We start from the raw sequence: 13355 nt of genomic DNA, 5'->3' as shown, positions 1-13355 counted from the left end.
CATTTTGTCCTGTAATCATTCACTCCTTTTAGCTAGGCCTGTTCCTGATCCGGGTCCATCTAAAGCTGTCACAGTTGGAATACCTTTAGCTGTTCTGCTGGTGGTTGCGATTTTAGCTGCAGTTGTGACTTACTTTAGCCACAGGATTTCTAAACTACAAAAACAAGTGGGTAAGTATTACAGCTGATACAAGAGTTTTATTGTGCTGCGGAAGAGTTTAATGCATAATAATGTGTCGTAATCAATAATATAATTAACCAAGAGAAAATATACTGTCAGTTTTGCAGCACATTAAGATCTGGGTTTGATCACACTGATGTTTCAGATGAGTGCAGTCCATCTTCCATTTTCTATGGTAAATGGGAAATTAGATGAGAAATGAAACATTTTAGCAGACTGTGTAGTTAATTTCCCTAAAGACTTCTGACACAATTGTGCAATTATTTGCCTGCCTGTTGATTATGTTGGCTTGAGAAAGTGTTATGCCAGTAAACGTCTTCTGAGACTAAAGTTTCTGACATGTTAAATCATACCAGCAATACTGCTAAAACATGCTAACAATGAGGTAAAACATTACAGCAAATTTCTAAAACATGCTACCAGTTTCCTAAAACATACTAGCAATGTTTTAAAACATGTTAATAATATGATATTAACATGCTAACACATGCTTTTTGTAAAGTTAAGCTTGATCATATGAACACATTTCTGTTTCTGCTTCTACATGACAGCTGAAGAAAAGGTGGTGCCAGGGACAGAAGGGAGATCTGTCCATCTAAAGACTGATACTAAACTACGGAAAGGTGATGAGATGTGACTTGGCAAAGTGGTGGCTTGAGGTTCTCAACCTCATTGAATTCAGACCAGTAAAAAAAAAAAAAAAAGATAAAGAATGTGATGTTACTGATGGGAATTTCAGAAGCAAACTGGTGCTGAATGAGAATATTGGGCATCTTATCATCAACAACATCAGGACCATTTACTCTGGAAGTACAGAAGAACCGAATACATGAGATTCATTGTTACTGTCACTGGTGAGTAGATCAATAATCATGTAATGTGTGAACAGTTTAGATGCCCAAATTCCCTAAATGCAACAAATCTACTTTTAGATTTTCATTTTAATTAGTGCCATGTTAAAATTACCAGAATAAATTACGCTAACACGATGGATGATAACAATAATGATGTATTTTTAAAAATCACTTTAAATTCAAAAGAATAGAGTCACTGTCAGGGTTATGAACTTTAGTTTTGTCTTTTTCTGTTGCATCTGCCTGTTCCTGTTTACCCTTATATGGTGGTGTTCTGTGATGGAAATCAAAAATCTGTGTTCAATTCCATTGATGCTCAAAGACCATGTTTCATGATTAAATAATCTATACTTAAAAGTGCTGATGTAGAACTAAAGTCCTCAAACAAATCTTTTATTTAATGGCCTTAGAATACGTCAAAAGGGTATGTTAAATATAGACTTGTTCAGAAAAGTGCAGATTGAGTGATGCTCAAAGACCATGTTTCCATGATTAAATAATCTATACTTACCCAAAAAGTGCTTAAAACAGTAGAACTAAGTCATATGACAAACTAATGACCACATCAGTATAACCAATTACAGTGAAGAAGACTTGAGTGATGTTGTTTACTCAACTACAAGGTATAAATGTACATGTATCTTTCTGTTCAGACAGTCTGTCTTGGTTGTTATGACCAGAGTGCTCCCGGCCATGAATAAAACTTTCATTTCTGCAAAGAGCAACTTGGGAGTGGTGTGTGGTATACAGTATGCTGTGCAGCTGAGGAAAAGACTCTACGTTTAAAAGACCACCACAAAGACAGTGATATAATGTTGGAAGACAATAGAGCCTTCTTCAGGCTGAGGTAACAGCGTACAGCTGAGAAGGGCAGTGAGAGTGTATAGATGCTAAAGACCTGTGTGCTCATGTGTGATTGAGGTAGTGATAGTAGCTTCTTACGAAGCTGCTTCCTAGGCGCCACAAGGAGAAGTGCACTTCCAGAACAACATTTTACAAAAAATTTACTTATCATCCATGATGTTCATGTCTTTCTTTCTTCATTCGAAAGAATTTATGTTTTTTTTGTGGAAAACATTTCAGCATTTTTTTCCATATAATGGACTGATATGGTGCCCCGATTTTGAACTTCCAAAATGCGGTTTAAATGGGGCTTCAAACAATCCCAAATGTGGTTGTAAACGACCCCAGCTGAGGAAGAAGGGTCTTATCTAGCGTAATGATTGGTTATTTTTATAAAAATAATACAATTTATATACTTTTTAATGTCTAATGCTCATCTTGTCTTACTCTGCCTAGGCTGTTTTTGACCCTAACAACAGTTAGAGTATGTCGAAAAACTCCCATCTCATGTTCTCCCTCAAATTCAAAATCGTCCTATATCTCTGTTTTACCTTTTTTGTTAAGGGTGTTTGATCTTTTTTGCATGTTGACTTTGCAAAGACTGGGTCGGTACTTCTGCAGCGATGTAGGACAGTTTTGAAGTGATTTTTGAAGTTGAGGGAGAAAATACAGTCAGAGTTTTTTGACATACCCTAAATGTCTTGAGCCAGAATACACAGAGTTCAGGGCGTTTGAGAATAAAAAGTATTTAATATATATTAAATACTATTAAATATTTTTATTTTTTCAATGTAAATAACCGATCATTTTGCTAGATAAGACCCTTCTTCCTCGGCTGGGATTGTTTACAACCGCATTTGGGATCGTTTGAAGCCTCATTTAAACTGCATTTTGGAAGTTAAAACTCGGGGCACCATATCAGTCCATTATATGGGGAAAATACTTAAATGTTTTCCTCAAAAAAAAAAAAAAAAATCTTTACAACTGGAGAAAGAAAGACATGAACATTGTGACAAGGGGGTGAGTAAATTATTTGTACATTGTTGTTCTGTAAGTGGAGTTCTAAGGATGCTGTCACCATACTTGAGGAAAGTATTGGATTATATTGCATTCGGGGAATCCTGGGAATAAGCTTGAGATACTGTAGTTCTTTTGATAGTTTTGCAAGTATTCGGGGAGTTCAGGGAATTAGCCCGAGATACTGTAGTTATTATATTAACAACTGTAGTTGTTTGAGTTGTCTGTGGTGAAGTCAGATTAGCTTTGGGAATTTCCACGACAATAATTTGCAAGTTTTGATAGCAATTAAAATATTAGCTACCCGTACAATACAAATGCATACATTTTCATAACTCTTTTAAAAACAATATTCACTTCTAAATTATATATATATATATATATATATATATATATATATATATATAATTTAAAAAGGAGGAAAAAAACATATTGTATATTATTTTTAATTAATGCAGTATATAAGTTAAAAATACAGCAAACTCAGCAAAGGCATTTAAAATCCAAAATGGCAGCAGACTAAAGATATCTGATGTAAAAACAAACAAATAAAGAAATAAAGAAATAAAATTTAATGTTAGAGTTTCACCACTAGATGTCTAGATTTCTTACAATTCCCAACCCTAGATGTTAGTGTGAATGTGTCTGATCTATAACAGACAGCTGATATACAATCATTACTGTAAAAGACTTAAGTTACTCACCACTGATGGTAACAAAATATGTCTGGTAAAACTTCTGTTTGTTGCTGCTGATCTTCACTGTATAAAGTCCAGAGTCTGTGGTTCTGCTGTTTGTGATGATCAGAGATCCGGTCTTATTCTCCAGCTCCAGTCTGTCTCTGAATCTCTCATCGTAATATAATGGTGAGCTCTTGGCCTCTATATCAACTTTAGCTATGAGTTTTCCTTCATCTCCAAACCTCCAAACTATCAGCTCATCTCCGTATAGTTGAGGAACATCAGTCTGAAGAGTGACTGGATTTCCCTCAATCAATGACATGCTCTTCATTTCAGCTTTACCAGCATCAGATGTAGACTCTAAAAGAAATTCAGACAGATTAAACATATTAAACACTGTTACTGGCACTAGAATAGAAGGTTTACGGTTGATGAGTTCATCTTATGGTTATATAGCTTACAGTGGTTTTGCTTTCGCATTCAAACACACAGTGTCTCTGCGACATGTCAACCATTGTCCAAAAGTAAATCAACAATTGATTCATTTTGTAACTCTGCAGGTGTTAGACATGTACAGATACATTACAATAGAAAGGAAAACTAATACTTTGAAAAGCATATAGCTTCTTTAATAAAACAAAAAGAAACTTGATGAAATCTAAACATTAAAAATACATATTCTCACCATAGACAGTAACATTGAATTTTCTATATGATGTCCCTTGGCTGTGGCTGATCTCTAGTCTATAGAGTCCAGAGTGTTTGGTTTTCATGTTCATGATGGTCAGAGATCCAGTCTGATCCAGCTGCAGTCTGTCTCTGAATATCTCAGTGTGACTGGGATAGGTGATGTCATTTCCATCATATTGAGCAATGACTGGATCTCCAAACCTCCACTCTATCAGATTAAATTGCTTTATTTGAGTAAGATCAGGGTCTAGAGTGACAGAACCTCCCTCCATCACTGACACTGACTTCACCTCATACTGATCAGCACCAAACACACCTGCAGAATAAACAGAAACAGTAACAGAGAATTAAACTCTTAAAACAGCTGGTAATGAACAGAAATCATTCTTATAAACACAATTTGATTAAAGGCCCCATGGAGTCTACTAGAATAGGATTACATGACTTCATGTTCAAAAACTATTTTTCTGATAGTTTACATTGTTACAGCACCTGTTAGATTTACTGCAGCACATCAGTTCAAGCCTGAATTCCACAGATACAGTCAAGAAACACAAGCTGTCCAACCCAAAACCACCTTTGCAAGCATGACTGCACCATGTGCGGGATGTGTCACAGTGGAATCCTCTCTTACACTTCAGATGTAATATTATACATGTGTTATTGCTTTACATAAAGTCGAACTAAATCATCACCTTAAAATTATAAGTTTCTATCTGACATTTTTGTTAAAAGTGAGTTATTCACATATTCTTATTCAGTGACAACTTATTTACATTATGTGATGTTTCTTTTGTAAGCTGTGTACATTTTGGGCCTTTTTTTTAGAAAACAAAAATGGTTCTCTCTACAGAAGTGTATGGAACGCAAAAAACTCTGAAGCTCAATATCTCAAAAGTGCTCTGAATGCAGACAGAACCTTATAATTCTAAGGTGATGAAATGTCTGTTAACACTGACAATGTTGAGAACATAACAAGAATTTAAGGCTGCAGTTGAGGCCTAAAGGTCAGAGAGTCAGACTTGTAACCCAAATGTCATGGATTCCAGTCTTGGTACTGGCAGGAATTGCAGGTGGAGGGAGTGAATCTACATCACTCTCTTCTACCTTCAATACCATGTCTGAGGTTAGACCCTTGAGCAAGGCACCAGATCAACAACTGCTCTCTAGGTGCCGCAGCAAAAACGGCTGCCCACTGCCCTGGGTATGTGTGCACGGTGTGTGTTTTTGTTCATTACTCACTGCTGTGTGTGTGCACTTGGATGGGTTAAATGCAGAGAAATAGTTTTAAAAATACACTTGAATCATTGATTCAATACTTATACATTTTTCTTGGCCCTATATCTGCCTTTAAATGAGGAGAGCCAAAGTAGCCAAGTGGACAGGTATTATGCAAATGTGTTAAAAGGGGTATTAGCTACGGGACAGAAATAATTGCAGGATGACAAACAAGGCATTTCAGGCAGGTGTTTTCCTAATGAGGGAATATGAGATTTTACAATTTTATAAGGTTGTTTCAAACAGCACCAGCTACAAAGGATAGGAGTACAGAGGAAGAGAATATCCTTAAATACTCCACTAAGTTGGAAGTACAGGGGTTGGACAATGAAACTGAAACACCAGGTTTTAGGCCATCAGTATGGTGTTGGGCCTCCTTCTGCGGCCAATACAGCATCATTTCATCCTGGGAATGACAAATACAAGTCCTGCACAGTAACCAGAGGGTTTTTGAGCCATTCTCACTATGTCACTACGTGATGCTGATGTAGAAAATGTTTCCTCACTTGCTCCTCCAAAATACCCCAAAGTGGCTCAATAATATTCAGATCTGGTGACTGTGGTCTTGGTTACACTGGTGTGAAATATAAATCAAATGCTAGGCTATAATCAGTGGTTATTGGACAAATAGTTATAAGTTGTCTACTATTAAGGACCAATCTTGCACAAACAAACAAATTATTAAATGTAATATTAAGAAAATAAATAAAGAAATTAGTGATCTGATAAAACAAATATAAATCAAGCATCTGAATCCAGCTACTTACTTCCTCACAGCGTTGTCATCAAGCCCAGAATAATCACCAGTGTTGTCAGAGTCAAGGTTTATAACACCCAGGGGTGTATAATGGGTTCTACTGTATTTTGTCGCGCCACTCGCGTCCCACATTGACGAAGAATTCAGAGGCACACACATGCGCACAATCAAGATTTTAAAATATAGTGTATTGATTACTGGAAACTCCTCTTTACTCCTCTGAGTAAATTCAACGTAACCTGCATGTAAAACACACTTTCCTGAAAACTCTCCTCCGGATTCACAAACGCTAATCAGCGTAACGATGCACCACGAGCCGGGTTGAAAATTGATCCAGATATGTGACAATTCAAATAGGCTGAGATGCTAAACAAATAATGATAGAACTGCAGGGTAGGAGTTTATATATGAATGCATCTTTAAGTGGAACTCACTGTCTTTAGGAAAGTGTAGATGATATTTTCATCTTGCCCCTGAACGATGCATATTACAGTAGTCTTCATAAGCACAGCTCTGCTTTGTCCACAGTAGTAACCAAGGAAATGCTTTATCGCTGATGTTCCATAAGTGCCAAGTAAATTTGCATCTCATTCAACCCCTCTGCTGTTTTTGTCTTGTGCAGATATTTTTTTTTTATGTAGCTATAGTTTTAGTTATGCAGCTATAGTCCTTCAAAATTAAAAATTATACAATCTAATTTAGATTAAAAACTGCTTATTCTGCATGTATGCAGCATCTTTGTTTGGATCATGATTAAAATGCAGTGGTTGCCTCTAATTTTAAATGGAAAGAGCAAAGCCAAAGCCTTAGCTTGTTTATATGAAAATATTTCTTTAATTTGTGTTACTTTTTTGATTTGGAGTTTGTTTTAAAATGTCAATTTAGTTTTGTTATATTTCAATTTCACAAAGAAACGTGCACCATTTTGTCAAAGCAATGATAAGAGGTCACCTTTTCATTTAATGTATAATTTGTCTTGTATCTCATTTTGTTAAAAATATAGTGAGAAAATCGTATTGTGAAACCAAAATCGAATCGTGAGTTGGGTGAATCGTTACATCCCTACAAATGCTTCATAAACATCAGTTTTGATAGTTAAATCATGTGTATGTTAATGAATTCCAATCATTCGTAAATAGGGCATGCGCACATACTCAATCCCCGACTATGAATTACAGGTTTGGCTCCAGTATATTTCATAAATGCAAAAAAGACTAATAAGCTATATGACTAACAATAAATATTAAATTAACATGTCCATCAAAGCATTTTAGCTAGCTGAAAAATGCCAGGTGCTCTTCTGAAAACGGCTAGCTGGTGGTGTTAAAAAATACTTTGGTGACACAGCATTGTTTCAGTATAGCATTTGTCCCACCTCTCCTCTACTGACTGGATGACTGGGTAAAAAGTGACAGTGATCCAAAGTTGAAGAGTTATCAACTCAAAAAAAATAAAATATCAAAACTAAAACAAACGAAACAAAACACAACAACAACAACAACAACAACAACAAAACACTTATAAAATACTATGTTGGCAGTGCATCAAAATTCAGCATCATCAGTTTGCCAAAAAGGTAAGGTAAGGAGCAGGTTTACATTTCTTTCCTACCAACTAACTTTTTAAAAATACTAACATTTTCATACATTCAAACCGCATAAAAAATAACTGCTTAATGAACAATAAACATAAAAATTTGTTCTGCTTGTGTTTCATGAATGATCCCATAGAGCAGGGGTGCTCAATCCTGCTCCTGGAGATCTACCTTCCTGCAGAGTTCAGCTCCAACCCTGGTCGATCTCCAGGAGCAGGACTGCGCACCCCTGCCATAGAGTGTAAGTAATTATATATTGGCAAAAGGCAGATTCGAACCCTGGTCAATCGCATCAAAAGTCAATACTGTGAGTCTGACTCTCTACTGCCTACACCACTGAATGTGTCTTCTTTAATCTTGAGTGTCAACCAGACACTGGTGGGCGAAGCTAGTGTAAATAGTGTAAACAAGCATGCTTTTTGCACTACATGTACAGACAGTCCAACATTTTTTTTTATTTCCCTCGCTTGGGTCCCAAGTGTGCATGGGCCCCTGGGCCTGTACCCATAATGTCCATTGGGTAATCCAGCCCTGGCCTGATTTAGACTGTTAAAACTTTTGGTGCAGTTGGTTTCTAAGAAATTTAACCTAGAATCATCATCGACCTAAAATCTCATCGATGACATTAATGGTTCCATGCAGGCTTTATGACAAAACAGTGAGGGGAAGTAGTTGAATTCAGTCACTACAGAATTATTTGACATGATGTGATCTGGTGAAAATATCTTGGGAACTCTCTCTCCAGTTGATCACATCCCATAGCAAACTGATCTATTTGTAGCTCTCAACCAATGATTCAATAAAGTAAAAGTAAAAAGAAATAAATTAATAAAGAAATCTAGAAATAAATACTTCTGGGAATAAATAAATAAATATAAATGAACACATAAAAATAAATGTAAAAATATAGAAATAAATCATTTTAAAACTAAATGAAAGAATAAGTAAATGAAATTTAAAAATTAAATTAGTAGTCAGTAGCTAACAGGGCAAAATTACCAGCCACTGCCTATGAAGTACTGGATGGTGATCTGTGTTCATTTCCCATCCTACCTGGGGAAACCTTTAGCAACCACAGTCCATCTCTTCATCTTCATCTAAATCAGATTTGCTTCAGAATACACATTCATAAACTGCTTTGTCTGGTTACATTTATTTTTACACAACACTCACATACAGCTTCAACAAGCCTCTATAAGGGATGCAAAACGTGGAATTTACAACAATACAGTTAGTCCACGGTATAATACATACGTCGGTTTTTAACACAGTTTTTGGTTCAGTTTGGTTCTAATAGCTTGCCACATCAGTGTTTTTTTTTTTTTTTTTGCATCTAATTAATAATAATTAACAGTAATAAAAAAAAGTCTGCAATAATATATGATTTATCTGTGTTCTTTCATCTCGGTATCTTCATAATGATTAAGTAAATTTGTAAGCCATTACTAATCGATACACAGTATAGAATTTTTTGTCTGCCTCATTCTATGATAAGAAGCCACATCAGATCACAAAAGGAAGTTATTTCAAACACTCGACTGATGTTGTGAAGTAAAAATAAGTTATAATGTTCTCTTTTGTTGGACAACAAGTTTAGAAAGGTTTATCATTGCATTTCATTAGAAGGGAAGATGCTTTGCAAATGTTGCTTTTTCAAATACAAACGGGGAGGCGTTTCCTCATCTCAGCATGTGAAATCACGGGCATACACACAGCAAATTTTGAGAGAAATAAAAGAAGGAAATTATTTAAATGCAAAACTGAAAAACTACAATTCACAAGCATGTATTGAACCGTGGATGTCATACCAAACGGTTCGATATTATATTGAGTATTGAGTATCGATCTTGGAAGTGAAGTAGTTCATAAAGTCATGACTGCTATGCTGAGAGGCAAAGTCATGCCTGTTGGTTCTTTATTTGAAAATTGAAAATGGAGCGCAGCTGAAGGAAAACAAAACTAGAGGTTTTTCGTACTGCCTGGCGTGAATGTACCCTATCCTAGAAAAGCGTTAAGAACGGCAAGATCTGATTACTTTTCGACTCTTTTAGAAAAAAACAAACATAACCCTAGGTATTTATTCAATACAGTGGCTAAGTTAACAAAAAATAAAGAACCAACATGCGTTGACTTTGCCTCTCAGCATAGCAGTGTTAAGTGACTTTATAAACTACTTTACTTCCAAGATCAATACTATTAGAGACAAAATTGTCGCCATGTAGCGTCAATTGCAGTATCGCATCAGATCAGGCATTCTCTATTATAGGAGAAGAAGAATTGTAAGTTGTTAAATCATCTAAACCAACAACTTGTATGTTAGACTCTATTCCATATAGGCTACTAAAAGACTTCCAGATGACACAGGTCCTCTTCTGAATATTATTAATTCATCACTGTCATTAGGATATGTCCCCAAAACCTTCAAACTGGCTGCTATTAAGCCTCTCATTTAAAAAAAAAAATAAAATAAAATAAAAAAAAAAAAATAACTTACATAACTTGTCCCTAACTAATTAATTAATTACAGACCAATCTTGAATCTCCCTTTTCTGTCAAAGATATCAGAAAAGGTTGTATCCTCACAATCATCTTCCTTCCTACAGAAAAATGGTATCTGTGAGAATTTCCAGTCAGGTTTTAGACCGTACCATAGTACTGAGACTGCTCTTATTAGAGTTACAAATGATCTGCTCTTATCATCCGATCGTGGTTGTATCTTTCTGTTAGTGCTACTGGATCTTAGTGCTGCGTTCAATACAGCTGACCACAACATTCTCTTGAACAGACTAGAAAATTATGTTGGCATTAGTGGTAGTGCATTGGCATGGTTCAAATCGTACTTATCTGACCGCCATCAATTCGTGGCAATAAATGAAGAGGTATCATATCGATCACAAGTGCATATGGAGTACCACAAGGCTCAGTACTAGGGCCATTACTTTTTACGCTTTACATGTTACCCTTGGGTGATATCATCAGGAAATATGGTGTTAGCTTTCACTGTTATGCTGATGATACTCAGCTCTATATTTCTTCGCAGCCCGGCGAAACATACCAATTTGATAAACTGCTAAATTTACTGCTAAATTCTGAAAAAAAAACAGAAGTGTTAATTATTGGACCTAAAACCTCAGCGTGTAATAACCTAAAACACTGTCTAATACTTGATGGCTGTTCTGTCAATTCTTTGTCATCAGTTAGGAACCTAGGTGTGCTATTTGATTACAATCTTTCCTTTGAAAACCACATCTCTAGCATTTGCAAAACTGCATTTTTTCCTTCTCAAAAATATATCTAAATTACAACCTATGCTCTCAATGTCAAATTCTGAAACGTTAATTCATGCGTTTATGACCTCGAGCTGGTCCAAAATGCAGCAGCTAAAGTCCTTACTAGAACCGGAAAGTATGACCATATTAGCCTGGTTCTGTCAACACTGCACTGGCTCCCTATTAAACATTGTATAGATTTTAAAATCTTTCTAATTACTTATAAAGCCCTAAATGGTTTAGCTCCTCAGTACCTGAGTGAGCTCTTATCACATTATAGTCCCTCACGTCCGCTTTGTTCTCAAAACTCTGGCAATTTGATAATACCTAGAGTATCAAAATCAACCGCAGGCAGCAGAATATTTTCTTATCTAGCTCTGGAACAATCTACCCAACACTGTTTGAGAGGCAGACACACTCTGTCAGTTTAAATCTAGATTAAAGACCCATCTCTTTAACCTTGCTTACACATAACACATCAATACATCAACATTATTGTTGTTAGGCTGCATTAATTAGGTCAACCGGAACCGGGAACACTTCCCATAACACCCAATGTACTCAGTGCATCGTCAGAAGAATGGCATCTACGCTAATATTAGTCTGTTTCTTTCTTATTCCAAGGTCACCTTAACCACCAGATCCAGCCTGTATCCAGATCAGATGGTCACTGCAGTCCCCCGGATCCAGTTCGTACCCAGCCCAGACCGTGGATCAGCACCTAGAGATGACCTCTACAGCCCTGAATGTCAGCAGAGACCACATCGACTAGATGAGCCCCAGAGACGGATCCCCAGTGAAGACCTAGACGTCACCTAGACGGCTGTCGGCACAAGACCATGGGAACCAGATGAGTCCTCTGCATCTGGTCAGAGGAGAACTGGCCCCCCAACTGAGCCTGGTTTCTCCCAAGTTTTTTTTTTTTTCCATTTTGTCACTGATGGAGTTTTGGTTCCTTGCCGCTGTCGCCTCTGGCTTGCTTAGTTGGAGACACTTTCTCTTCAAACGATATTGTATGCTATTTGAACTGAACTGAGCTAGATGATGACATCATTGAATCCATTGATGAACTGCCTTTACCTGAAAATTGAGTGTTTACTGTTGCCCTTTTGCATTAGTGATACACTATTTCCTATTTAATACTGTACAGCCGCTTTGTCACAATTCTGTATTGTTAAAAGCGGTATATAAATAAAGGTGACTTGACTTGACTTGTACATACAATAGCATTTAATTGGCCAAATGTATTTTATAACAGAAAAAACTGAGCGCCCATATAGCTATAACAAACTTTGTAACCTGTTGCTAAAAAACGTAATGTGATGCCACCATTTTAATGACGGACAAAATGCGCATTTGCTGGTCAAAAAGCCTGTAACTGCATTTGAGTTTGACACAAAGTGACTGAGTGACCTCATCATCTAAATATATTTCCAAAAAAAAAAAAAAAATCTTCTTTGATTTATGATTGCTGATACACTTAATTTATTAACATTTAACCATAGTATATGGTCGCATGGTTCATGTTTACACTGTTAATATGCAGATGTTCTCTAGCTAACTCATCTTAATCTAGTATTCTTTACTCTCCGCTGGTTTTTACATGTATACACTTAGTAAAACATGGTTCCCCTTCAGTCGTTTCATTACGACGTTACATATGGGAACTCGCTTGAGAGTCCAATCATCTCCAAGCCTTATTCAAAAGGCCAATGAACATTCATGAACATTGGCGAGTGGTATTTGCATGCCGAGCCACTCCCCCGTACATACGGGTATATAAGATGGCGGCGTGCAACCACTCATTCAGACTTTTGCTTTTGGAGCCTCGTTTCCTGAGCCGTAAACAAAACAAAAAAAAAAAAAAAAAAGAGTTCCAGAGTTTCCACTCTCTCTGCTGACGTGCTGCCAAACAACTAAAAGAGCGTGCTTCTAAAAGAGCATAATCCTGCGGGCTGCCGTTTTCACGGCATCAACGCCTCCCGCACTCCAGTGAGCGCCCCGTCTGAGCGCACAGTTGTGCCGCGGTTCCTCCCTGGGCGGACCTGCACGAGAAAGGCTCTGACCAAGGTGCAATGGAGGAACTCCGCGCCGCCACCGTCTTCGCCCTCCGGACTACGAAGGTGACGGCGCATTCCCTTGGTCAGGTGATGTCCACCATAGTGGTCCAGGAGCGACACCTATGGCTGACTC

General features: G+C 36.9%; 1 protein-coding gene across 1 annotated transcript; it reads right to left on the bottom strand.

The window, feature by feature from the left end:
* Nucleotides 1-3571: 3571 nt before the first annotated feature.
* On the bottom strand, nt 3572-4575 carry LOC127157213 (uncharacterized). The gene is made up of 2 exons (XM_051100455.1): nt 4260-4575; nt 3572-3934 (listed from the first exon to the last, which is right to left on the bottom strand). Exons 1-2 carry the CDS (start codon nt 4534-4536, stop codon nt 3591-3593), a joined length of 621 nt encoding a protein of 206 aa, XP_050956412.1. The 5' UTR covers nt 4537-4575; the 3' UTR covers nt 3572-3590.
* Between the last annotated feature and the right edge of the window lie 8780 nt (nt 4576-13355).

Source organism: Labeo rohita, unplaced genomic scaffold (assembly GCF_022985175.1).
Source record: "Labeo rohita strain BAU-BD-2019 unplaced genomic scaffold, IGBB_LRoh.1.0 scaffold_101, whole genome shotgun sequence".
Taxonomy (NCBI): domain Eukaryota; kingdom Metazoa; phylum Chordata; class Actinopteri; order Cypriniformes; family Cyprinidae; genus Labeo; species Labeo rohita.
Note: the sequence above shows the minus strand (reverse complement) of the source record. Positions and strands in the feature narration are given on the sequence as shown.